Source organism: Felis catus, chromosome B3 (genome assembly GCF_018350175.1).
Source record: "Felis catus isolate Fca126 chromosome B3, F.catus_Fca126_mat1.0, whole genome shotgun sequence".
NCBI classification, from domain to species: domain Eukaryota; kingdom Metazoa; phylum Chordata; class Mammalia; order Carnivora; family Felidae; genus Felis; species Felis catus.
This window is the reverse complement of record NC_058373.1, coordinates 72,238,837-72,263,699: the sequence shown is the minus strand read 5'-3', so window position 1 is coordinate 72,263,699 and position 24,863 is coordinate 72,238,837. Positions and strand designations below refer to the sequence as shown.

The 24,863-nt window shown below is 42.8% G+C and overlaps 1 protein-coding gene and 1 long non-coding RNA gene across 3 annotated transcripts in view; both read left to right on the top strand.

The window, feature by feature from the left end:
- Positions 1-24,567, top strand: part of LOC123386003 — a 37,876-nt gene extending 13,309 nt beyond the window's left edge. Inside the window, exons 3-4 of one of the 2 annotated variants that reach the window (XR_006599385.1) lie at positions 6,176-6,273; positions 22,467-24,567. This is a non-coding gene — a long non-coding RNA (uncharacterized LOC123386003). Of the gene's footprint in view, positions 1-6,175; positions 6,274-16,396; positions 17,315-22,466 lie in introns of those variants that run through there. The other variant, XR_006599386.1, reaches the window with a different exon arrangement.
- On the top strand, positions 1,968-5,809 carry LOC101098305 (olfactory receptor 10G3). The gene has a single exon (XM_045059662.1). The coding sequence runs from the start codon at positions 3,316-3,318 to the stop codon at positions 4,255-4,257; it is 942 nt and encodes a 313-aa protein (XP_044915597.1). The 5' UTR covers positions 1,968-3,315; the 3' UTR covers positions 4,258-5,809.
- Positions 24,568-24,863: the final 296 nt, after the last annotated feature.

Genomic DNA, 24,863 nt, shown 5'->3' with positions numbered 1-24,863 from the left:
CTGAGGATCATGACAGCACTACACAGATGTAAAATACCATTGTTCTGTGAGTTCATATCACCCTAGTCCATGGAGGTTTCATCCGTGTCATGTTCCTTTCTCCTTGTGCCATGTTCCTCTGTCCTTCCCTGCAGTTTTATTATTGAAATGATTAAATGTGTCTCAGAGCCACATCTGGGATATTAATGAATCAGAGCAAGCAGAAGTGTGTTCATCCAGTAAACACCAAGCTTCATTCTTGGAGACCTATGATAATGGCAGTACCACAAGGAAGACGGTCGTAACAGATCTGAGGCGAAAAGGAAGTTGTCCCATTTATTATCTTTATAGCTAAATGAGGGAAAACTTGTTAAAGAAATGGAGGAAATTTTCATTGCAACTGGAATGAGAGCACACCTAATAAGGACAGTATTACAAATAAGACTACATCCCATCCCCTCATCGCTCCCATTAAGATGGGTCTAGGCACCTGGCTGGCTCAGTCAGTAGAGTATGCAACTCTTCATCTTGGCATCATGAGTTCAAGCCCCACACTGGGCGTAGATCTTGCTTTAAAAAAATTAGGGAAAGAAAAAAAGATGGACCTAAAATCCAAGGGCAAGATAATGAAATACTATTCTCTCTGATTGAAAACAAGAATCAGCATACCCTGTGTGGACTGGAATTCCCTATTTACAGCAAATTTCCCCAAAGAAAGAACAGTTCCTAGAGAGTAACTCAAAGAACAGAGAACATTCCCTAATGCAAACAGGAAAACAGTATGGAAAACAAAAGAGAAAAAATGACTAGGGAAATTAAATTTAGAAAGAAAATTAATAAAGTAAAACTTTATCAATGTACCCCCACTACTTCCTGAAAAAAAAATATTGTATCTGGAGGCAAGATTAAAGAATACTTCTAGATGGGGCGCCTGGGTGGCGCAGTCGGTTAAGCGTCCGACTTCAGCCAGGTCACGATCTCGCGGTCCGTGAGTTCGAGCCCCGCGTCGGGCTCTGGGCTGATGGCTCGGAGCCTGGAGCCTGTTTCCGATTCTGTGTCTCCCTCTCTCTCTGCCCCTCCCCTGTTCATGCTCTGTCCCAAAAATAAATAAACGTTGAAAAAAATTTTAAAAAAAATACTTCTAGATAAACGTACTGTGTAATTCACCAGGTATAACTCATTGAGTTACACCTATCACAGCCTCAATTAAGTGTGCCCCATCATAGTCTCTTTGCTCTGATTCAAAACTTAGAAATATGCATCCGATTCCTAATTTGATTTCCCGAGATCTTAATATTAGTCAGTGGTTGCCCTGGGTAGTAAACACACTATTTCAGTCATGGGAATGAGATCTCCCACTGTAAATTAACAAATTGGCTGTTTGGTTTACAAGTCATTCTCTCAGGTATTGAATAGCATGAATTGGTTTCCCAGTGTTGATTCCTCTAAGGAGACCTGACCAAATCAGGCTTCTAAATCTGCAGAGTTTAACATCAGATTTCTGTGACCCCGGGGAACTATAGCATCCTACAACAAGCACCAGAGAAACTACCTGAACTCATTCAGGCCAGGGCTGCTGGGGGGCTGTTATGAATTTGTCAAGGAAACTTGTAACCCTCTGCAGTTCCTGAAACTGGGAAATGGAAGGAATGGGCCTGGTTTTGTAACCCTGACTTCCAGAAGAGCTCTGTAGTCAACTTTTGAAGTTCAGCCATCACTGTTTTTAAATATTTTTTTTTGAAAAATCACAACTGCTGTTCCATTCACTTGCAAAAAAAAAAAAAGCAATATGACAGGGGTAGAATGATGTACTGGTGCCTTTTTACAATTCTATAAGAGATGGTAAAATTATGAGGGCTAAGCTTTGACAGGGCATGGATATAGCAGTTTTAAAATTAAGTGGTTTTTTTTTTTTAAGTTAAGTGTTTAATGTAAGGGTTGAGTATAACCACCCACTCTTGGTCACTATGTGTCAGAATTGGGTCCAGAGTTTCGTTCCCCATCCTCATAACCTCAATAAGGAAATGAGAACCCAACAGAGCTGTGAAACTTTTCTGGGAGCCAAGAAGCAAGCTGATGACCCAGATTCATTACAATATTAACATTTAGGGTTTCCAGCCAGCAGCAGGACCATCTGTCCATAATGTCTTTCTCAAAGGTTGTCACTTCCCTGCTCTTCACATTCATTTGAGCCAAAGCACAAGAGTGAAGCTGGAGGGAATTATTAATCAGAGAGTTCCTGACTTCTCTGTTAATCTCACTCTCTTCCTTCTGAGTGGATGTGAATCATTCCAGAGCAAAATCAATGAATCAATCCATTTCAATTTCTTGGACATCCCACCTCAACCCATAAGCTTAGATATTAGCGAATTGTACAACTGGTGAGTTTTAAAAGCTCATTAATCAACCTTTTTCTTTAGGTGGGAAATGCCAATCAAGAGGTTGGACCAAAAACTTAAAATAACTCTTCTACGCTGAAAGCCATTTGCCCTGCTCTTCTCTCATCCTCTCCAGTCATCCTTGCTTTTTCTCTCATCTCTGATGTCTCACTACAGACATCCATCTTTGCTTCCTTTTCTCCTCTCTTTCCTTACTGTGTCGCAAGGCCACACTATTATATACAAAGAAACAAAATACATAGCAGCAAGTACCAACTGTAACTTTATTTACATGCTTACAGCCTCATGGACTTCCTTTCATTGTAAAGAACTTGGAGAGTAGACTCACACAGCATCAAGATATGTCACATACAACTAGCCATTTAATCACAATTGTGTTCCATTCTCTCTACTACAAATGGGTACAAAGAATTTTCTCATTCCCTTTCTGCATACTCCCCACTCTACGTATAAGTTTATGTACTGGCACGATAAGAATGAGTCAGTGGATTCTGGAGGTTAAAGTGGCAGAGCATCTAACAAAACAAGTGTCTTTTCCCACACATGTTGCTTCCAGTAAACCCTTAATCTTTGGCAAAAGTGTTCCAGGTACAAACTCCTAGGAGCAAGCTTTTTCTGTAAAAGCCCAGAGAATAAATATTTTAGGCTTTTCAGGACAAATGCAACTACTTAACTCTGCCATCATAGCACCAAAGCAGCTACAGACAACACATAAGTAAATGAGCATGGCTGTGTTCCAATAAAACTGTATTTACTAAATAGGCCATCTCTTGCCATAAAGCATACTTCTCCCTATCTGTCATCTCCCCCACATAAAGAAACTTCTCCATCATTGCCCTTCATTTTTTACAAGCTCTTTCTCTAGGTTTTCCTCACTTCCTTCTCACTTCCATGCTAACTCTTCTCTTGTCCATTCTCTAGGTAAGATCTCCAGAGGATGGAAAGAGTCAACAGCACATCGTTGACTGAGTTCATTCTCACAGGAATTCCCTACCCACTCAGACTAAGGACATTTCTGTTTGTGTTCTTTTTGCTAATCTACATCCTGACTCAGCTGGGAAACCTGCTCATTCTAGTCACTGTCTGGGTAGACCCGCAGCTCCATGCCCGTCCCATGTACATCTTTCTTGGTGTTCTCTCCGTCATTGACATGGGCATCTCTACCATCATTGTCCCCCGCCTCATGATGAACTTCACTCTAGGCATCAAACCCATCCCCTTTGGCGGCTGTGTTGCTCAACTCTATTTCTATCACTTTTTGGGTAGCACCCAGTGCTTCCTCTATACCTTGATGGCCTACGATAGGTACTTGGCAATATGCCAACCCCTGCGCTACCATATTCTCATGAATGCTAAGTTGAGTACCTTGCTTGTGACTGGAGCTTGGGTGGCAGGATCCACCCATGGGGCCCTCCAGGCTATCCTAACCTTCCGTCTGCCCTACTGTGGGCCAAACCAGGTAGATTACTTCTTCTGTGACATCCCTGCAGTTTTGAGGCTAGCCTGTACTGATACAACAGTCAACGAGCAGGTGACCTTTGTGGACATTGGGGTGGTGGTTGCCACTTGTTTCTCCCTGATCCTCCTCTCCTATGTACAGATCACTCAGGCCATCCTGAGAATCCGCACAACTGATGGGCGGCGCCGAGCCTTTTCAACCTGTGGGGCCCACGTAACCGTGGTAACCGTGTACTATGTGCCCTGTGCCTTCATCTACCTGAGGCCTGAAACCAACAGCCCCCTGGATGGGGCAGCTGCCTTATTTCCCACAGCTATCACTCCTTTCCTCAACCCCCTCATCTACACTCTGCGGAACCAAGAGGTAAAGCTGGCCCTGAAGAGAATGATAGGAGGCCCTGGGACTAAGAGTGAGGTTTGAAAGTGTCTGTCCCCCACTGGTGAAACCTTCACAGTTTATCCTAATGCTTACATTTCAGTGAAGTTTTCTTTATTATTATTTTTCTCTTTTATGTAGCCATATAATATCAATACAATAAGAGCAAACACAGTTTCAAGTAAAATACCACTTTCTAGCAGTTCCTTGGTATCCCCTTCAGACAAACAACCTCAGCTACTCCAACAGTAGAAAGTGAGGCTAAAGTCACTCAAAAACTGGCACGCTTCCACATCCAGAGAACTGACAGAACAAAAGCACCTAATGGGCTTTTCAGCCTCTAGGCTTACATTGGCCAAGCTTAAGAAGGACTATAGTTCTTTTGATGGAAGAATGTTCCTCTGTTCTGTTCCAATTGGATATTAACTTCAACAGCTAATGCTAGAAGAGAAACTATAGATGCCGTGCTACATGCATGTTAACAGGCCTGGCTCTGGGGACTTCCTGAGGTCATCATAGGATGTGGGGAGGAACTAAAGTGCTTCCTCTCCCTTGCCTGCTGAAGAAATAACACTCCTCTTAAACTGGTGTTTTCACAAACCAAACCAAATTAAACAATACCTCCCCAGCAAAAAGGCAATGAAGTCTTTTCAAATGTCTCAATAATAAATTCCCCCACGCCAAAAAGTAAAGCTCAATATGAAATTTCCCATTGAAAGAAAATAGGGCAGGCACCTGGCTGCCTCAGTTGGTAGAGCTCATGGCTCTTGATCTCAGGGGTTGTGAGTTTGAGCCCCCATTGGGTGTAGCTATGGCTTAAATAAATAAAATAATAGGACAATTAACCAGGGAACCGAAGTACTTTTCCCAAATGAGTATTTCATATCCATTTAGATTTGTGAGCTTGACAAGCTTTCATTAAGTTGCCTGGGGCCTAATCAATGTGGGCAAACTTGGTGCGGTATCTGTTGTTTCAATCCCTTCACACCTCCAATCTTATTCTGTTGTGATTCTGCCTCATTCTCCAGCTTGTCATAGTGGATGGTTGCTTATCCATGTGATGAATGATATCGTGTTATCTATAAAACAAAGTCTCTTGGGCATAGCCGAGAGTCAGAAGTTTGGGCATGTAAATGTTCATTTCCAAAGGAAATTAGGTTCACCTAATTGATATAGGAGACAAAAAAACTAACCATTCTCCTTTGGATGAAGCTGACTGACACACACAATTTTTCAGCATTTTGTTCACAAAACAAACAATATACTGGATATCAACTCCCTTACACTAAAACATTACTTCTGAAATCTTAGTCTTTCAAAATATTTAATAAATAAAGTGACTAAACTGTGAATCACAAAAATAAACTTAGAGCTACAGCCAATAAGCCAAAAATACTTCCAAAGGCTATTATACATCTTGCTCCTATTTTCCCAGGTGCCTAGCACAATGGTTATCATACCTGTTGTTTTAACAATTAATCAAATAACATTAATAAATGAGAATAATAAAAAATTATTTTTTTAAATCAAATAACATTAAAATGATCTGTAAGTGTATAATAAAAATACAGATCAAAATGGAGTAATTCTGGGGCAAATATTTGTGGGGTTTTTTAATTTCTTTTAACATTTATTTTTGAGAGAGAGACAGAGCACAAGTGGAGGAGGAGCAGAGAGAGAGAGGGAGACACAGAATTGGAAGCAGGCTCTAGGCTCTGAGCTGTCCGCACAGAGCCCACCACGGGGCTCAAACTCACGAACTGTGAGATCATGACCTGAGCCAAAGTCGGACGCTCAACCAAATGAGCCACCCAGGTGTCCCACATTTGTTTAAAAAGTAGACTGGACTCTACTATGAATTTGTTAAATTAACGTGTATTAAGTGGAGCATAGGATGATGGATGGTAATTTGTAGTACAACAGACTACAAGAGGATTGAAATAGAGAACTTTATCACTCACAGGTCCTGGAAGAATTACCCAGCATGCCTCAAGGAGTCACATGGGAGGTCAAGGCAGAAAACAAACAGAGGCAGGACCTGGGGCACATGTCTTTTTTCAGGTCAGTAGGTGGAATGTTTTGGGGTTCCTAAACTAAAGCCAGATTATTCGAACCAAAAGAGCAGGATTTTAGTAAGCCACAGAGGAGTCTTATTTAAAGGATACATAAGGGGGAATTCCTGGGTGACTTAGGTAGTTGACCATTGGACTTTGGCTCAGGTCATGATCTCATGGTTCATGGATTCGAGCCCCATATCAGGCTCTTCACTGGTGGCACAGAGCCTCTGTCTCTCTGCCCCTCCCCAGCTCAAGTGCTCTCTCTCTCTCATTCTCTCTCTCTCTCTCTCTCTCTCTCTCTCTCTCTCTCTCTCTTAAAAATAAACATTTTTTAAAACTTTAAAAAATAAATGACACATAAGAGGAAGGTGCTAGGAGGCAGGGGAGACTGTTGATCACAAAGGGTGTTGGGAAAGTCATATCAGGAACTTACATTTCCTTGTGGCTCTGAGGCTGCTATCCAAGGCATGAGCTTGCAGGAAGGACTAATGTCAGTTTAAGATTCCTGTGGGCTTCTTGGCTGTTGTACAGTAGGATGAACAATGGTGCAGGCACTATGGAAAACAGTATGGGGATTCCTAAAAAAATTATAAGTAGAATTACCAAATGACTCAGCAATTCCATTTCTGGGTACATACCCAAAAGAATTGAAAGCTGGGTCTCCAAGAGATATTTGTACACCCATGTTCATCGCTGCATTGTTCTCAATAGCCAAAAGTGTCCATTGATGGATGACTGGATAAACAAAATGTGATATACACATACATTGGAATATTATACAGCCTTTTATTTTTTAATTTTTTTTTCAACGTTTTTTATTTATTTTTGGGACAGAGAGAGACAGAGCATGAACGGGGGAGGGGCAGAGAGAGAGGGAGACACAGAATCGGAAACAGGCTCCAGGCTCCGAGCCATCAGCCCAGAGCCTGACGCGGGGCTCGAACTCTCGGACCGCGAGATCGTGACCTGGCTGAAGTCGGACGCTTAACCGACTGCGCCACCCAGGCGCCCCTATACAGCCTTGTAAAAGGAGGAAATTCTGACACATGCTACAACATGGATAAATCTTTAAGATATTATGCTACGTGAAATAAGCCAGTCACAAAAAGACAAATACTATATGATTTCATTTAAATGAATTCCTAGAAGAGTCAAATTCATAGAGACAGAAAGTAGAATGGTGGTTGCCGGGGGCTGAGGAGAGGGGAGAGTGGGGAGTTGTTGTTTAGTAGGTAGAGGTTCAGTTCTGCAGGATGAAAGGAGTTCCAGAGATGGTTGCACAAGAGTGTGAATATACTTAACACTACTGAACTGTATGTTTAAAAAATGGTTAAGCTGGTAGGGGCACCTGGGTAGCTCAGTCAGTTAAGCATCTGACCTCAGTTCATGTCATGATTTCATGGCTAGTGGTTTTGAGCCCTGCACTGGGCTTTGGGCTCTGTGCTGACCACTCAGAGACTGGATCCTGCTTTAGGTTCTGTGTCTCCATCTCTCTCTGCCCCTCTCCAGCTCGTTCTCTCTCGTGCTCTCTCTCTCTCAAAAATAAATAAACATTTTTTAAAAAATGGTTAGGCTGGTAAATGTTATATGTATTTAACCACAGTTAAAAAATAAAAATACAGTAAGGAACGGGGCTGGGGAAAGATTAAGGAGAAATATAGATGAAAAACTTAGGCCATATGTTCATTGAAGCTGACTTAACATGAGGTGTCATTTCGCTGCTCTCATTACTCAAGTATGTTTGTAAATGTCCATAATAAAAGACTTTTTGAAAGCCATAGCTATGGAAATCTCAGGAAAAAGTTTTCTGAATAGAGGGAAAGGCTAGTACAAGGCCCTGGGGTGGATAAGAGTTTGTCATGTTTGAAAGGAAAGGGATGTCATTGAAGTGTAGTGTATGGGGGAGAGAGTACACGGTTATAACACAGGTGCAGGCAAGGGTTGGAGCACAGAAAACCTTGGAAACTACGTAAGAAGTTTGGATTTAATCTACTATGATGGCCATTGTTAGTTTTCAATCGCCGTGTAACAAGTGATCACAAACTTAACAGCTGAAAACAAAGCCCATTTATTAGCTCACGGTTTTGTAGGTCAACAATCCAAACACCACATGACTTGGTTCTCTGCTCAGTATCTCACTAGGCTAAAATCAAGGTGTCCCTGAGCTGCATTCTCATCTGGAGGTCAAGGTTCTCTTCCAGGATCACAAGGTTGTGGCAGAATTCAGTTCCTTGCAATTATTGGACTTAGGTCCCTGTTCCCTTGTGGGCTGTCAGGTAGAGGGCACTCTCAGCTTCAAGAAGCTACCCAAATTCCTTGCCACATGGCCTCTTCCATATTTTTTTCTAAGTTGTTTAAGTTTATTTGTTTTAAGTTTATTTTGACAGAGAGGGAGGGAGAGAATCCCAAGCAGGCTCCACACTGTCAGTACAGAACTCCATGTGGGGCTTAAACCCATGAACCATGAGATCATGACCTGAGTAGAAATCAAGAGTCAGATGCTTAACTGACTGAGCCACTGGAAGAGGCATCCCTGGCCTCTTCCATCTTTAAAGCCAAAAACAGAACTCTACCTCACCTAGAATCCTTCTTGTGTCTCAAATCTCTCTCCCAATGAAGAATTCAGTCCTTTTTAAGGACTCACCCGATTAATCTAGGCCCACAAAGGATAATCTTCCTATTTTAAGATCAATTCATTTGGGACCTTTAATTACATTTGCAAAATTCCTTCACATTAGTACCTAGAAGAAATTTTGATTGTGTTTGAATAACTGGAAGTAGGGGCGCCTGGGTGGCGCAGTCGGTTAAGCGTCCGACTTCAGCCAGGTCACGATCTCGCGGTCCGTGAGTTCGAGCCCCATGTCAGGCTCTGGGCTGATGGCTCGGAGCCTGGAACCTGTTTCCGATTCTGTGTCTCCCTCTCTCTCTGCCCCTCCCCCGTTCATGCTCTGTCTCTCTCTGTCCCAAAAATAAATAAACGTTGAAAAAAAATTTTTTTGAATAACTGGAAGTAGGTATATACACCAGAAGGCAAAAATCTAACCCTGGAAGTCATCTTAAGCAGATGCTTAAAAGCTTCTCAACTTTCAGGGCACCTGAGTGGTGCAGTCGGTTGAGTGTCTGACTTCAACTCAGGTCATGATCTCACTGTTCTTGGGTTTGAGCCCCACATCTGGCTCGCTGCTGTCAGCCTGTCAGCGCAGAGCCCGCTTCCAATCCTCTGTCTCCCTCTCTCTGCCCCTCACCTGCTTGCACTCTCCCAAAAATAAATAAATACTAAAAAAAAAAAAAAAAAAAAAAAAAGCTTCTCAACTTTGATACGTGACCAAATGGATGCATTTCTAGAAATCAGCTGCAAGAGATGCCATTACCAGTCTTTGGGACACTTCAGCTTTGAAACCAGGCTGTCCCCCGCCAGTGACTGAGGCAGTGGGGACAGTAAGATCAGGCTATAGTTGCCGGACTCCAAATTAGGCAGTCTCTGCCCCAGGGCTCCCACTGGGCTGCCTGAGACCTCAGAACTGCAGACTGCAGTCTAAACCTCTTCCTACCCACTCTTCTTCCTCATCTCTCTGGGCCTGCTGTTCTGATTCTTAGAGTCTACTTCCTGAAGAATCTGAATTAAAATAGCCGTATAGAAACCTCAATGTCATCTTCCCTTTCCTGAGAGGTGAAAGTTTACTTTCTCACTGGCCGGTCTATACTAGCCTGTTTCCTTCTTTCTTTTTTATAAAGTTCATTGATTTTGAGAGAGAGAAAGAGAACACAAGCAAGGGAAGGACAGAGAGGAAGAGAGAGAGGATTCCAAGCAGGCTCTTCACTGTCAGCGCAGAGCCCAACACAGGGTTTGAACTCGAACTGTGAGATCATGACCTGAGCTGAAACCAAGAGTCAGGTGCTTAATTGACTGAGCCACCCAGGCACCCCTAGCCTATTTCTTTCCTTTTTTTTTTTTAATTTTTTTTTTAATTTTTGAAAGAGCGCACAAGTGAGAGGTAGAGAGAGAGAGGAAGAGAATACAGAGCCTAAAGCAGGGCTTGAGCTCACACAGTGAAATCATGACCTGAGCCTAAGTTGGATGCTTAACAAACTGAGCCACCCAGGCACCTCTGGCCTACTTCTTGAAGAGAGATCCCAGTGGTACCCCTAGGACTGTCATACCAGGCATGTACTCCATTTTGCAATCTTGGGATGCCCTGCTTACCAATTTACCATCCATTATCCACACAAGACTAGAATTGTCAGTGTAACTCTCCTATCATTGCCTCTGTAAGTAGGCAGAGATCTGTCTGGTTTGTTCACCACTGAATCTCCAGCACTAAGAAGAGTACCTACCTGGAGGGGCGCCTGGCTGGCTCAGTCAGTATACCATATGACTCTTGATCTCAGAGTCTTGAGTTCAAGCCCCATGTTGGGCATTGGGCTTACTTCAGTAAGTACTTGTTGAATTAGTGAATGAATATAAGTAAATCTCTTGCCCCTTCACTTTATAAAAGGAGACAGTTAGCACCCCTGCCCTTCTTGCACCTCCCAACTTCTGTCATCTGTACTTCCTAAGTGTCAAAATCAATAATATTTCTATTTTATTCCATAACCATTAGTAGACTTGCCTTACTCTGTTTATGGTGATTCCAAATATAGAAAACCATTACCAATCATTTACCTAAAGGATGTTACATTATGACTGTGTAAATATTGTTCACACAGCCAGTTAAGAATGCTATGACTGGGGCGCCTGGGTGGCGCAGTCGGTTGGGCGTCCGACTTCAGCCAGGTCACGATCTCGCGGTCTGTGAGTTCGAGCCCCGCGTCAGGCTCTGGGCTGATGGCTCAGAGCCTGGAGCCTGTTTCCAATTCTGTGTCTCCCTCTCTCTCTGCCCCTCCCCCGTTCATGCTCTGTCTCTCTCTGTCCCAAAAATAAATAAACGTTGAAAAAAAAATTAAAAAAAAAAAGAGAATGCTATGACTCTACACATTTTAATTGGCTACCTTTCATGTTTTCTTGCTCTCCATTTCTTTATCCTCAAGTTTTGACTAACTCCTAATCATCATTTCTATTCTAAGGAATTCTGTTTTTCCTCTAGAGAACTCCCTTTGAGACCTCTGCCCTCCATCTCAGGCTGTACTGGTTGCTCTCATTGGCTGCCACAACTGTCATCCTGGGTATTTCTTATAGATTGGATCCTTTGTTATCTGACATCTGTGTCTTAATCTTTTTTATTTGTTTGTTTTTCATGTTCATTTTTATAGAATGGATTTTTTTGAGGGGGAGAAAGAGCACAAGCGGGGGGAGGGGGTGGCAGAGAGAGAGGGAGAGAGGATCCCAAACAGGCTCCACACTGACGTCAGTGAGCCCAATGTGGGCCTTGAACTCATGAACCATGAGATTATGACCTGAGCCAAAGTCAGATGCTTAACCAACTAAGCCACCCAGGAGCCCCTATAGAATGAATCTTAAAATAACTTTCTAATAAACAGTACATGGACTGTAAAACTTCTGGATCCTAACATTTAAAAGTGTCCTTGGGGCACCTGGCTAGCTCAGTTGGTGAAGCCAGTGACTCTTGATCTCAGGGTGGTGAGTTCAAAACCCACGTTGGGTGAGACCTTACGTCAAAAAAAAAAAAATATCCTTCTTCTGCCCTTTTACTTAATTAAATATTTGGATAAGTATGGAATTCTTAGCTGAAAATCACTGCTGTCTTTCATGACCTTGTTTTAGCTGTCATCCAGCATCCACTCTTGCTAACCAAAACTCCGATGCTAGTCTAATTCTCATTTCTTTGTTGGTAAACTCTCTGGAGGCTTTTACAATCTCTTTTATATCTTCAGTATTCTGAAATTTCACAGTGTGCCTAAATCTTATTTCATTCCTCCTGCTCTGACTTTTGTGAACACTGATTTTGAAATTTTGTCTCCCTTCAGCTCTGAGAAAGTGTATATTATTGTATCCTTGATAATTTCCTCCCCTCTAATTTTCTTATTCTCTCTAGAATGCCTATTAATCAAATGTTGGACTTCCAGGATTCATTCTCTCTTTCTTTTACACTCTTATTTCTCATCTGTGACTTTTTATTCTTTCTCCTGGGTGATTCGCTTGAGTTTATCTTCCCCTTCCAATAAAATTTTCATTTCACCAAGCATATTTTCATTTTCAAGAACTACCTCTTTTTAAAAAATATTTTATTTTATTTTATTAAGTATATTTATTTATTTTTGAGGGAGAGTACCTGCATACTCGTGACTGGTGGAGAGGCAGAGAGAGGGAGAGAGAGAATTCCAAGCAGGCGCCTCACCATCAGTGCAGAGCCCAACTCAGTGCTTGAACTCACAAACCGTGAGACCGTGACCTGAGCCAAAACCAAGAGTCCAATGGTTAACAGACTGAGCCACTCAGGTGCCCCTAAATTGCCAATTATTTTTTAATACTTTTCTGTTTTATAGAATCTCTATTTCCTTCAGGGTCATGTTTTTCTATTTCATTAATCTTTTTCTGCATAACTTACTCTTTTTTTTTTTTTTTTAATGTTTGATTTGTTTTTGACAGAGCGCAAGCAGGGGAGGGACAGAGAGAGAGAGAGAAACAGAAGATCTGAGAGCAGCAGGCCTAATGTGGGGCTCTAACTCACGAACTGCAAGATCATAACTTGAGCCGAAGTTGGAGGCTTATCCGACTGAGCCCCCCAGGCGCCCCATAACTTGCCCTTCTTTACCCCTGCCAACCTTACTTTGTCCCACAATCATGAACATATCCATCCTTTAGTTCTTCCCTCTTTTATTTTGCTTTTAGCAATGTCTCTCACATTCGTGCATATTAAACAACAAGAGTAGTACATGTTCATTGTAACATGTTTAAAAGCACAAAAGAGGGGTTTTTTTTAAATAAATTTAGCCCCTTTGGGGTGTCTGGATGGCTCAGTAGGTTAAGTGTCCGACTCTAGACCTCAGGCTTAGGTCATGATCTCACAGTTTGTGAATTCAAGCCCTGCAACAGGCTCTGTGCCGGTAGCTCAGGGTCTGCTTGGGGTTCTGTCTCCTTCTCTCTGTCCACAACCCCCCCCCGCCTCCCCCACACAACTTATGCATGCATTCTCTCTCTGTGTCTCTCTCTTTTTCTTTCTCAAAATAAAAAATAAACTTTAAAAAAATAAAAATAAGGAGTGCCTGGGTGGCTCAGTCAGTTAGGCACTCGACTCTTGATTTCCACTCAGGCCATGATCTCATGGTTTGTGAGACAGAGTCCCGAGTCTGGCGCTGCACTGACAGCAGGGTGCTTGCTTGGGATTCTCTCTCTCCCTTTCTCTGTACCCTTCAGCAGCTCGCTCTCTCTCTCTCTCTCTCTCTCTCTCTCAAATAAATAAACAAGGATAAATAAATAAACATTTAAAAACAGTATTTACATTTTTTTCATAAATTAATGAAAAAATTAAAAATAGGGGCTCCTGGGTGGCTTATCCATTAAGTGTCCATCTTCAGCTCAGGTCACGATTTCACGGTTTGTGAATTCGAACCCCGCGTCGAGTTCTGCACTGACAATGCAGGCCCTGCTTCAGATTCTCTGTCTCCCTCTCTCTCTCTGCCCCTCCTCCCTCAAAAATAAACATCTTTTAAATAAGTAAATAAATAAATAAATAAATAAATAAAACTTAACTAATTAATCCCCCTCTCATCTTATTCCCTGAGATAACTATGTTAAAGGCTTGTGGTAGCCTTCCTTAACTTTATGTTTCTAGAAATGTATAGAAATACCAATAAGCATGTATAGATTTTTGTTTTCCTTTTCAAATTTGCTATCAGACTATATACATTCTTCTACAGTTTGTTTTCCCCCTCTCCACATTACAATGTGTAATGCATCTTCCTTCAGGTCAATACATATGGATCCAACTCACTTTTTCTGAATAGCTGCACAAAATGCCTCCGAATGGGTTTCCATAATTTATTTAATCATTCATCTTTGGTGGGTATTTAGATTGCTTTGAGTTTTTGTCACTAAGAACAAAGCTAAAATCAATATCCAAATGCATTTATCTTTAGATATTAGTACTTTTTAAAAGAAAATAGATTTTAGGGGTCCCTGGCAGGCTCAGTTGGTACAACATGCAACTCTTGATCTTGGGGATGTGAGTCTGAGCCCCACGTTGGGTGTAGAGATTACTTAAAAATAAAACCTTAGCGGTGCCTGGGTGGCTCAAGCAGCTGAGCATCTGACTCTTGATTTCACTCAGCTCAGGTTCATGGGATGGAGCTGTATGTCAGGCTCTGCACTGACAGCTCAGAGCCTGCTTGGCATTCTCTCACTCCCTTTCTCTCAGCCCCTCCCCTGCATATTCATTCTCTCTCTCTCTCTCTCTCTCTCTCTCTCTCTCTCTCTCTCACAGAATAAATAAATAAACTTTAAAAAATAATAAAATCTTTAAGAAATAGATTTTAGAAGTTTGAATTTTTAACATCAAAGAGGACATAAAGTTTTGATTTTCTTATAAACACCTTTATTACATCTGTTTTCAGCTACTCTTCTAATTACATCAGAGGAGAGCTGTTACATTCATTCTCTAAAGTAACACTCTTGTCAAAGTAGCTTGCATAAAACACTCATATAAGCATCGTTATATTGGTTTGGGTGAGGTTGGGGGCGGGTAATTGAAAGACATTTGGCATATATAACATTGTGTCAATTTTGGGTGTACAACAAATTGATTTGAGGGGCACCTGGGTGGCTCAGTAGGAAGAACGTGTGACTCTTGATCGCGGGGCTGTGAGTTCTAGCCCCACATTGGGTAGAGAGATTACTAAAAAATAACTTTAAAATATATTGATTTGACACATTTATACACTATATGACTGTCATTGCAGTGATAACTAGCACCTCTATCCTGTCACATAATTACCATTTCTTTTTAGTGGTTAGAATAATTAAGATCTAGTCTCTTAGCAAGTTTGATTATTATAATACAATATTGTTTGCGTACTGTTAATATTAGAAGATAGTAATGTGTTATTTCTCCAAAAGCTATACCAATTAATGCTCCTGATTCATTGTGTTGAATAAAGTTAATATATATTCCACATTATATGTCAACTATATATATAATATAATGTGTGTTTGTATATGTATGTATGAATGCCCATTCTCACCTCTACTAGATCATATCAACTAAGTTTTGCCAATCTGTTAGCTCATCTTTGTTTTAATTTCTCTGATTAGTAAAGAAATTGGGTATCCTTTATTAGGTTTATTTACCGTTCAGAATTGTTCTTCTATCATTTGCCTGTTTATATCACTTACCTATTTTTTATTGAATTGTTGACTTTTTCCTCTCAATTCATAAGAGATCTTTATATGTTAAAAAGTCATCTGCTGATATGAGTACACATATTTTCTTCCAACTGTACCATTTTTTTGTGTTTATTCTGTCTTTTCATTCCAAAATTTTTATTTAAGTGCAGTAATGTTTCTCCTTATGGATTCTGGGCTTCTGTTTTGCTTGAGAAGTTCACCGCAACCCCAAGATTTTCTAATATCCTAAATTTTCTTCTAACATTTTATAGTTTTGTTTTGTTTGTTTATATTTTTATTCCATCTGAAATTTATTTTCACATATAGTACAAGAATCTAGATTTATCTTTAACAGAAAATCATTTGCTACTCAAAGGACAATAGAAAGTGAGCCAAACCAACAGCAAAGACTCTGCCCTACTTAGCCTGAAATTTTCAAATGAACTCATGGGTCCTAAATTTTTCCTTACCAATTTCCTTGTGGGAACTCTAGTAACCAAAAGACCATACAATGTAGGGATGATAGAATGAACATTTTAAATATTACACTGAGGTACAAAGGAATTGATTCTAAAAGCCGAAAGCTCTTTGGAGGAGATAAAATACAGGGTGGCCATCTTCCTACCTCTCTTACCTTTTCCTGCCCCTTCCAGAGTATGGCCACCACCAAATGTTTCTGGAATGCTGGGGATGCTCGGTAGATGTATTGGGTATCTTTCCTCATCCTTCTGGACCAGAGTGTTAGTACCTTGCGGTGACAGGTAGAATGGAACAAGTTAGGGAATCTGCACTTTGTAAGATTTATGCTAATTATGTCCTCTCTGGATTAATTTTCCTGTTCTCTCAGTACTCCGTGTGGTCTTTTCAACATGTCTTCACATCTTCTGCGAAGCCTCAAAGACAGGTGTTCAAAGCAGCACAGCTAGAGGGGATGAGGCAGCTGGAGGGATATCAGAGAAGGGACTGTGCCACTTGGGGTAGGTCCACCCCGGGCCCCATCATTCCTGTCTCCTGACAGGGAGACTCCTACTCGCTGCTGGTATTGACGCCTCTGGGATTTGTTTCTGTAAAGGAAAGTTTCCCCTGCAAACCCCTCTCTGTTAGCTGCCCTCCCTCAGATGAGAGGATGCTGGAAACCCAGACACAGAGTCATTCACGGCTATGCCCTTGAGAATTTTATTAAAGCAGCAGGTGGGAAAATGGGCTCAGCACATCCCTGGGGGTGTAACTGCGTGCACCAGGCTCACAAGCCTCCCTCTGACCTTCTCTTCCAACTTAGTAGCCTGAGCCAAAAAAAGGGCCAAATCCCAGGAAAGTATTTAGCATCAGCTCGCTTTCCCAACAGGACAGGGCAATCAGGACAAGCACTAATGGTCCCAAAGGGAGCTCATGATAAGGCCATCTCCCCTCTCCCTCTAACAAATATCCAGGACAGATGGTGAGAATAAGGATCAGGGGATAGGACCAAGGAACAATGAGGCACTCCAGGTTCTGAGGGAGAGGGGAGAGTTCAAACCAGCTAGATTGAGCAAGACCTCACAGTGGGAATCAGGGGAGGGGCGTGGGGCAGAACAAGCAGACACCCTCGAGGAGAGGGTGCAGAGAAGAGACTATTCTTCCAAGCAAATTGGATGTTTCCCCACACAGACCATGAGCACATCCCTCCAGAAGGTAATACCAAGAATAGTATCGGTGCGGGGGCAAACCTCTAGGTCAAAATGGTATTAAGAGACTTAGAAGAAAGGGGGCTCCTGGGTGGCTCAATCGGTTGAGTGCCAGACTCCTGGTTTCGGCTCAGATCATGAGATCATTGTTCGTGGATTCGAGCCCCACATCAGGCTCCATGCTGGCAGTGTGGGAGCCTGCTTGGGATTCTCCCTCTTTCCCTCTCCAACTGCCCCTCCCCCGCTTGCTCTCTGTCTCTCTCAAAATAAATAAACTTTCAAAAAAAAAAAAAAAAGAAAGAGAGAGACTTACAAGATGCTGAAGTGGCACTTGTAAAATTCACGCTTCCTTACCCATCTCACAGTTGGGCCCTCACAGAGGCCCCCTGTGCTGGGGCACATGCTGTGGGTATAGGTCTTGTTCTTCTTACAGCTCTTCTCAGTGGGCAGCCCTGGAACCTTCTCCATCACATCACAGCAATATTTGTATTCACCAGAGACCTTTGCTTTGAGCCTGTCAGCATGATGACAGAGGAGGCTGTGGGCCCCAGAGAAGCCAGGATGGCCCAGCAAGAGGAATGTCCATGTCAGAAGCACGTTTTCTGTTACAAAAAGGGGAAAGGTAGCGAAAGAGAAACCCGTCTCCTAAACTAGAAATCTAAATCTTCATGTGCTCAAAGCCCACCCCCCTCCCTGCAGGATTACAGACGCTCTCTACTTGTCTCCAAGAACACTCGGTCCCCTGCACTTATCCCAGAAAATCATTTTAAGTAATCTTTCTCCCAACATGCAACTTTCTCCTCTTCTCTCCAGTTCCTCCCATCCCACTGCTAGGGCCCAGTACATGCTTTTTTTTTTTTTTTTTTAAGTTTATTTTGAGAGAGAAAGAGAGCAGGGGAGGGGCAGAAAGGGAGAGAGAGAGAGAGAGAGAGAGAGAGAGAGAGAGAGAGAGAGAGAGAGAGAGAATATGAATCCCAAGCAGGCTCCATGCTGTCAGCACAGAGCTCAATTCCACAAACCTTGAGATCATGACCTGAGCTGAAATCAAGAGTCAGATGCGTAGCCAACTGAGCTAACCACACACCCCTCTTAATTATCCTTCTTAAAACTACACTTATTAAAGAAATTGGGGTAGAGGGTTCAGTCACTCAAAGAGGTGGGCACCCCCCTGGTTCTTTACGGCCTTTTATAGGAGAGCAAAACTGAACCCCAAGTGATATTTGGTTCTCCCTCAAGCAGTAAACTAATTTATAGAGTGTTCTATAGTGATGCCTTTAAAAGTTTAATATGCATATAAATCTCTGGAGATCTTGTTAAAATGCAAGTTGCGGTTCAGTAACTTGGAATGGGACCTGAAATTTTCATTTCTAACAAGCTACTGGGTAACTTTGATGCTGTTGGTCCAAAGGCCACACTTCAAATAACAGGGCTTTGGAGTTTACAAAGACCTCTTACTTATACAAGATCATTATCCTATCTGTGAGGTAAGACAGTTATTCTGGTAGCCCAGTTTTTATTGACTGTTCAAAAAAGTTAAATTAATTGCCCAAATCATACAACATCATGGAGCGAAACTCAAACCTTAGAACTTTTTGGGCCAAGGAAAAGTGTCTGCTCTGCTCCAATTTAGTTTAACCTGCTGGCCCACTATATTATCTACAAATATAAAGCCCTTCCATTGGAAACCTGCTTCATATCTGTACAAAAAGAAGAAGGAGGAAGAGGAGGAGGAGGAGGAGGAGGAGGAGAAGAAGAAGAAGAAGAAGAAGGAGGAGGAGGATGAGGAGGAGGAGGAGGAGGAGAAAGAAAAGAAAGAAAAGAAAGAAAAGAAAGAAAGAAAGAAAGAAAGAAAGAAAGAAAGAAAGAAAGAAGAAGAAAGAAGAAACAGCAGCAGCTTCACCAGCCTCTCCTTTCTCTTGTGCTTATTCTGCCTTACTCATAAGAACCTCACTGGGGCTCCTGGGGGTCTCAGTTGGCTAAGCATCAACGTCAGTTCAGCTCAGGTCACGATCTCCCACTCTGTGAGTTTGAGCCCCACATCAGGCTCCATGCTGACAGCTCAGAGCCTGGAGCCTGCTTCGGATTCTGTGTCTCCCTCTGTCTCTGCCCCTCCCCTGCTCGTGCTCACGTGCTCTCTCTCTCTCTCTCCCTCAAAAATGAATACAAGTTTTTTTTTAAATTAAAAAACAAACAACAAAAAAAAGGACCTCACTTGGTTACTCATGCACTCCTATTTTCCCACTCTTCTCTCTGGAGCCAACAAAGGGTCACCACAGCTACCTCCAGTGAAATATGTCACCCCCTCCTCCCCCTCCAGTGAAATATGTCACATACCAGGTCTCCATCCTACACATGCTCCTTTACCCAGCCCCAGGCTGATGCTCCTGAAGAGTTAGGTCCTGAACACTCTGTGGCTGGAGAGGTTCTGCAGCCTCTCTCCTCTTAGCCTGTGTTGTTAACAGCACCTAACTCTAGGGGGTTGGGGTTGGATGGGATGGGATGAGTAACTTGGGTACTGACCGATCCCTTCTGGATGCTACAAGACGCTGAGACTTTCTGGCCTGACACCCAAAGCAGACCTTTTTCTATGTTCCATTTAATGAATCCAAACATCAAGAGCAGAATTTTCCTGCCGAATCGCTATCCTCTATACCTGAAACTAGCTATACTGGAAAATAAATAAATAAATAAATAAATAAATAAATAAATAAATAAATAAATAAAGATAAAGGACAGAATTTTTCTGTGGAAAGAAGACTTCACACAGTATGAAGTGTGAAGAGAAGCAAAGGGAAAGAGCCTGGATGGCTGGGCCCCCAAAGCCACTTTGTCTCCACTCTCTGGACCTCTCTTTGCCAAAAGGTATATCGAGAAGGGGTCCCTGTTCCCTCTACGGAAAAGCGAGGCAGCTCTGAAGGACACAATACAGCTACGGCAGCAAAAATCCCTCCTTCAACTTTGACCCAGCACAAGCAAAAAGACAGCCTCTGCCACCTCGACTCTCCCCCAACCTCCAAGCCCCCTAGTAGCCTTGAGGTCCTCTGACTGGAGGATCTGGCAATCAGAGGGTCTGGGGAAAATATTGTTTATAGTTTTCCAGAAAAGGGAGGACAGCAAGAAAGAAGTGAGTGGGGGCTGAGAGACTCTTGGAGCAAAAGGGCAGGGCCTGAGGTCTGAGGGAAGAAAGAGGAGGCTGGTGATGTTGGCAGCCTATCTTTACTAGCCTCCCAGCTACTATGACTTAAGATGCTGACCCTCAAAGACCTCTCTTCCCTCCATCCACAGCCATGGCTTTGTTTTCCGAATGTTTGCCCTGGAACCACACTCTAGAACTCTTTGCCTGACCTCTGCAGCCTTTGTCAACCTCCTGGGGTGGCCCACTGTCTTTGTTTCTCTGCTTGTTGGCTATTACAGCCTGACCTCTCAGCCCTTGTGGGCCTCCTTCTTCCATGTTCCAGAACTTCTCATGTGATACAGAGCCCACATGATCTACCACAAGCCAATGGGCAGGGACCATTATTCCCACACTAACTAAAGAGCTATTTACCTAGAAATGAAAAGGTATATGAAGTGGTGGAGGAAAACCAAGGCTTGAAATATGTATAATTTTGCATCATATAATTAAATAAATTGCCCATTCTAGGTACCTCATGTAAGTAGAGTCCTAAAATATTTGTCCTAAGTATTTTTCACTTAGCATGATGTCTTTAGGATTCATCCAAGTTGTAGCATGTATCAGAATTTCATTCCTTTTTAAGGTTGTATAATATTCTGTTGTATGGCTATGCCACATTTTGTTTACCCCTTCATCAGTTGATGACAATTTGTGTTGTCTCCACTCTCTGGCTGTTGCTAATAACACTGCTATCTCCTTAAAGGCCCTATGTCCAAATACAGTCATATTGGGGGTTAGAGCTTCCACATACGAATTTGGGTGGGATCCAGCTTAGCCCACAACAGACCTGTTTACCCAGACCCAAGTGGAGCTTGGTGAGTAGTCACAGCTCCTCTCCGCAGAGAGTACTGGTTCAGCCTAGGAGTCTTCATCTCTGACCCCAGTTCCCTAGGCTCTAAGACCACGCCCCCCCCTTATGTTTATAAGGCTTTCTTAAGGCAGATAAGTGTGCAATCACATAATGTACATGTCTGTTGCCTTAGTCACAAGCACATTCCAGCCTGCTTCCCCTTGCTATGCCCAGTTCTGTGATGCATTTATCTTTCCCAAGTCTCTTCAGACACATACTTCCAGTCTATATGGATCTACAGCTTATCCCACATCTAACTGTGTCCATAATCTGAACATTTTACTAGGTTCAAATTAACCTAGAACTTCATTTTTTTTTTAAGTTTACTTATTTGTTTTGAGAGAGGGAAAGCATAAGCAAGGGAGGAACAGAGAGAGAGTGAGAGAATCCCAAGCAGGCTCCCCTGTTGGTGCAGAGCCCAACTCGGGACATAAACTCACGAACCCTGAGATCATGACCTGAGCTGAAATCAAGAGTGATGCTTAACTGACTGAGCCACCCAGGTGCCCCAACCTAGTACAGTGTAGGGGGGCGCCTGGGTGGCTCAGTTGACTAAACGTCCGACTTTGGTCTAGGTCATGACCTCACTGTTCCCTAGTTTGAGCTCAGAGCCTGGAGCCTGTTTCAGCACCTGTGACCCTCTCTCTCTCTCTCTCTCTCTCTCTCTCTCTGCCCCTCCCCTACTTATGCTCTGTCTCTATCTCTCAAAAATAAACAAACATTAAAAAAAATGTTTTTAATTGTTTAAACAAATAATAAAATAAGGTTAAATAAATAAATAAATAAATAAATAAATAAATAAATAAAAGATAGTGTAGGGGACTAGTTAAGAGCAGATTCAGAGGATTCTAGGACAGCTGGGATTTGAATCCCAGTTCTGCCACTGACTACCTATGTGACCTTAGGCAAGTTAATCTCTCAGTGCCTCAGTTTACTCACTGGGAAAATGGATGTAAGTAATAACTTCATGAGCAGGGCCAGGAGTAAGGTGGAGCAAGAGAGGCACCCAGGGCGCAGAAGTATACCTGTGTGGCCCTGAGTCAGTGCCTCTTGAATGCTGCACCCCAGATGCCTCTCTCGCCTCATTCCTAGTCCCAGCCCTTTGTAAATGTTAAATGAGCATAACACTTAGTGCTTGGCATGGAGTAAGAGATACATAAATGTAATATAGACATTAGCTGCCGGTAGTGGTGGTGGCTGTAGTAAGTAAAAGTATCATTATTTTTAGGAGAGTATTCTAGAGGAAGAGCAACATCGGATCATGACAAAATTGATTTCATTAAAAATTGTTGACCTTTTGCTTCATCGCACCTCTAAACGCAAGATGCATCACCAGCAGCTCTACTGGAACCACCCTTGGAAATTTAGCCCGGGTTCACTCTTGCTACATCTGCTCGAACCGGATGGTCTGCTCCTGAAATACAGCCTCAGTATGTGCAGCCAGGGTTTACGATGGTAGCCAGGGTTTAGGACAGTAGCAGAAGTCCTAAAGGATTCGCCAAGGTGGACTGAGTGAATTTCCCTGAATGGATTATCCCCAACATCTACCCGATGGAAGAAACAATGCTACTTTTTTACACAAAATTTTTGAAAAGAAAAGACTTCAGGGGCATCTGGCTTGCTTAGTCAGTAGAGCATGTGCCCTTGATCTCGGGACTGTGAGTTCAAGCCCCACCTTGGGCGTGGAGCCTACTTAAAAAATATGTGGTTTGTTTTCCTTCAGTTATATAAAAGTATTCATGCTGGGGCCGGAGAGGGTGGGGGGAGTTGGGGGGAGGCATTGGGCGTCTTGCTATAGCACTCTGCTAAATGCTGTGAACAGGGCAAAACAAGTACAACGAGTTCTCTATGCCTGAGGAGCTCCCAGTGCAGCCCAAGAAACAGGTATGGGCTCTACTCTTGATAAAAGGAAAACTATAGTGGGGGCGCCTGTCTCTTGATTTCAACTTGGGTCATGATCTCACAGTTTGTAAAATTGAGCCCCGAGTCAAGCTCTGTAATGACAGCACGGAGCCTTCTTGGGATTCTCTCTCTGCCTTTCCCCAGCTTGCTTGCGTGCGTTCTCTCTCTCTCTCTCAAACTAAATAAACAAACTTAAAAAAAAAAAAAAAAAAAAGTCCAGGGAAGCCCTGACCTCCCCTCTGACTGGAATGACTATTTAGAGTGACAAAGCTAATACACATTGTAAAGAGCAGCAAAAAATGTTACATGTTAGATATGGCCAGAACGCTAAAGGTACTACAGCCTGCCACAGAGGCTGGAGTAGTCAGGAAGGGACATTAGGAGGTACAGAGGTGGCAGGGAATGTGGGACCAGGAGGAGCCTGGCCAAAGAGGGAGGCAAGAGGCAGTGGGTGGTAAGGCGGAGGCCTCAGAGTGAATACTACTGATTGTAATAGCAATTTGAGACCACTAAGAGATGTGGGACAGATGAGGGATGTGATGCAAGTGACATTTAAGAAACAGTTTGCAGGATGGACTAGGGAGTGAAGGTGGTGGTGAAGGGTAGTCTGAAAGTGAGTAAATGGGGGTCGGAGGGTTAGAGGCGGTTCTCCAGAGTGCAGTGCTAACGAGCTAGACTAGGGAGTACCTGTGGTAAACAGAATATTTCCACAGGATTTGATGAAATATAAATAAGAGAAGTATTTTATAGAAAGATTGATCTTTTTTGTTGTTTTGGTGTTTTTTGTGGGTTTTCTGCTTTTAAGAAGGACAGTGGAAGTAAAGCCTAATTAATAGAACAGTAGGGGTGCCCGGGTGCCTCAGTTGGTTAAGTGTTTGACTTCACCTCAGGTCATGATCTCACGGTTCAAGCCCCATATGGGGGTGGGGGCCTCTGCTGTCAGCACAGAGCCCCCTTCAGATCCTCTGTCTCCCTCTCTCTGCCCCTCCCACCCCCCTCTCTCAAAAATTAAATAAACATATAATAGAACAGGCGTATCTTCTACTGAACAGGAGTATCTTCTACTTCTACCTTCTACTGGGAGGTAAAGTTGAGGGACAGAGCTACTTTAAGAAAGAAGATAAGTGTGGCTTAGATATGCTGATATGTGGGCGGGAATCATTGTTTGAGATCAGTCCCCATCAGAGAGACTCTGAATCAAGACTTTTGTCCAGCTTGGCACCCATTATGACTAACAGTTTCTATAATGCCACGAGGCTCTTCCAGAAAAGCATCATACATTCCTTGACTCAAGATAATGCCCAGAGGGGCGCCTGGGTGGCTCAGTTAAGTATCCAACTTCTGCTCAGGTCAAGATCTCATGGCTCCTGGGTTCGAGCCCCACTTCAGGCTCTGTGCTGACAGGTCAGAGCCTGGAGCCTGCTTCCAATTCTGTGTCTCCCTCTCTCTCTGTCCCTCCTCTGCTCACACTCTGTCTCTCTGTCTCTGTCTCTGTCTCTGTCTCTCTCAAAAATAAATAAACATTAAAAATTAAAAAAAAAAAAAACAGAAAACATAGTACCCAGAGCTTTGCTAAAAGGGAAGTAGTGTCACCAACTAGACCCCAAGATCTGACCTTTGTTGCCCACCCGTTTTTACTCACCCACCGTTGTCTCACATTTTTCCTTAAGCTCTTCTTTTCAGCTTATCTCTTAACTCAGGCAAATGGAAACAGAAGCCACCT